Source organism: Tamandua tetradactyla, unplaced genomic scaffold (assembly GCF_023851605.1).
Source record: "Tamandua tetradactyla isolate mTamTet1 unplaced genomic scaffold, mTamTet1.pri scaffold_110_ctg1, whole genome shotgun sequence".
Taxonomy (NCBI): Eukaryota; Metazoa; Chordata; class Mammalia; order Pilosa; family Myrmecophagidae; genus Tamandua; species Tamandua tetradactyla.
The window spans coordinates 94,600-97,422 of record NW_027518263.1 but is presented as its reverse complement, the minus strand read 5'-3'; the positions used below and the strand labels follow the sequence as shown (position 1 = coordinate 97,422).

The following is a 2,823-nucleotide window of genomic DNA, read 5'->3' as shown; positions in this document are numbered from 1 at the left end:
CTATTGAATGTGAGTGAAATCTGGTTAAACTACCCCACCACTTCTCCATGGGCCAGAGGCAATGGCAGCATTTTATAAGTGATATACACCCCACAAAGTGAGAAGCAGCAGGTACATTCTTCACAGATGGATGTTCAAAATGCAGCTTTTCAATCTGCAGAGAAAGTTTGAATCATTCAGTACTGAAATTCACAGTCAGCATGTTTTATGTCAGTCATTGACAGGAACTGAGGGGGCCAACAAAATAAGCTCATAGTAGAGAACCTTCACTGAAAAGGTGTTTTGTTCTTTAAGTAAATGGTGATGCCATACTCACTGGAATGAGGGTAAAGGGAAAGGTGAAGAAGCCCCAAGATAATGAAGAATGAAACCATGGTCTCATTTAATGAACTTGGCATGAAACAGTTGCTGGCACCAGGTGGGCTTGGAAGGGAAACTGGTCCCAGCTCTGCCACACACTGATTTTGTGGGCCTCAGAAGTTCACTTGGCTTCTCATCTCTTAATTTGTATCTGTAAAAATGGGCAGCAATAGTTATCTGACTTACTTTCATGGGCTATTATTAGGGTCTTCACAGAGGACATGTAAAAAGTTAAAAGCAAGGTCCTCAGATCTCAAAGGGAAACTCTCTCAGCTGGAGACCTCAAGCCCTCCTGCGTGGAGCTGTCTGGAAGGAGAACTAGCACGTTTCCTTCATTAGACTACACTTCTTGTGAGTACCTGTTCTGATAGTTCCACCTTCTCCCTATCTCTTTCCAGGCTCCTCTTCTATGCCCAGTCTCAAATTCAGAGTCTTGCAAAGTGGCTCTTCCTCAGAAAGATGGAGGAGCTGAACACTAGTGACTAAACCAATGTAAACGATGATTACCAAATATAGATGGTCATAGAAACAAGGTTTAGAATCTTCTATTCTAAATGTTTGCATTTGCATTTTATTTCTTTTTTGATCTGACAATAATTTGTCAGATGATAAAGAATGATAACATGAATCATGGTATGAATGTATGTGCACTTTGGTAGGATGTTTTTTATTGGCTGGGAGTGGTCTCAGAAGGTGGCTGGCCTAGGAAATACTGATCACAAATTTCAGATCTGAGACATTCAGGAATTCTCTACAGGTATTACAACAAAGGATGGCATAGAGAATGATTGGAATTCAAGGAACTGATCATTAAATGCCTTTCATTCCATTTGGTGTAACTCTAGTTAAAAGGCGAACTAATCAAAGGCTCACCAGGTGAACTGAGTGGCCCATTCCCCAGGCTGAAACCATATGTTAATGTGTGTGACAGTAGGGACCACCATTTCAACATATCTCACTTGACGTGGCTTGGGGGAGGCACTTTATACAAATGAAATGAAAATAAGGAAGCCCTTGTCCTACTAGGAGCCAAAAATCTAAGACAAAGCAAAATGGAAGTCACTGATGCCGATTTAGTTTTTATTATACAGACATTTATGAAACATCCACTGTGTGAGATACTTTGCACTAGCCACCAAGATAAAACAGATATTTTAAACATTGGTAATAAAATAGGGAAAATGTGTAGCCAATGCTACAGAATCCTGATTAGCCCAAACACCACCAAGGCATGGGATCATGAATGAATGAACACAGCCTTCTCTACATTACAGCTTTCCAGAAATAAACAAATTAAAGCAAAAAGACATTTTAAAAAAAGGTTATAATAAAGGAAAATTTAAAATAGAAATTAGGCTTTGCAAGTTATTAGCACCAGCCCATGAATTGAGTTACATTTTACAAGAATTAAAGTGGGAAAATTACTGGGAGAGTGAGCTTCTCCCCACAAAGTGACATTTTGTGATAAAAATATGATGGGTGAGAATAACAAACTTCCATGTGAGGTTACACCAAACATCTATTAAAACTCTTGTCCTCAGACAGGGGACGGAGACGCTTCTGGAAGAACCATCGCAGTGGCCGCCCAAGGAGAAACCCAAGTTCAGTTTAAACTTGTATTGGTTGGCGATGGCGGTACTGGAAAAACTACCTTCGTAAAACGTCATCTGACTGGTGAATTCGAGAAGAAGTATGTAGCCACCTTGGGCGTTGAGGTGCATCCCCTTGTGTTCCATACCAACAGAGGACCTATTAAATTCAATGTATGGGATACCGCGAGTCAGGAGAAATTTGGTGGACTGAGAGATGGCTATTACATCCAAGCCCAATGTGCCATTATAATGTTTGATGTAACATCAAGAGTTACTTACAAGAATGTGCCTAACTGGCATAGAGATCTGGTACGAGTGTGTGAAAACATCCCCATCGTGTTGTGCGGCAACAAAGTGGATATTAAGGACAGGAAATTTAAGGCAAAATCCATTGTCTTCCACCGAAAGAAGAATCTTCAGTACTATGACATTTCTGCCAAAAGTAACTACAACTTTGAAAAGCCCTTCCTTTGGCTTGCTAGAAAACTGAGTGATGACCCTAACTTGGAGTTTGTTGCCATGCCTGCTCTTGCCCCACCAGAGGTTGTCATGGACCCAGCTTTGGCAGCACAGTGTGAGCATGACTTAGAGGTTGCTCAGACAACTGCTCTGCCGGATGAGGATGATGAGCTGTGAGAAAATGAAGCTGGATCTCAGTGTCAGAAGTCTAGTTTTATAGGCAACTGTCCTGTGATGTCAGTGGTGCAGCATGTTTGCCACTTTATTATATAGCTAAGCAGAACATGTGCTTAATCTTTGGGATGCTGAAGGAGATGAATGGGCTTTGGAGTGAATGTGGCAGTTTAAAAAAAAAACCTTTTTTTGGACCTGCGTATTTAGCTGTTTTGAAACACTATTGTTTCCTTTTTGA

At 40.8% G+C, this 2,823-nt stretch overlaps 1 protein-coding gene across 1 annotated transcript; it reads left to right on the top strand.

The window, feature by feature from the left end:
• The first annotated feature begins 2,120 nt into the window (after positions 1-2,120).
• Positions 2,121-2,588, top strand: LOC143673077 (GTP-binding nuclear protein Ran-like). The gene has a single exon (XM_077147444.1). The coding sequence runs from the start codon at positions 2,202-2,204 to the stop codon at positions 2,586-2,588; it is 387 nt and encodes a 128-aa protein (XP_077003559.1). The 5' UTR covers positions 2,121-2,201.
• Positions 2,589-2,823: the final 235 nt, after the last annotated feature.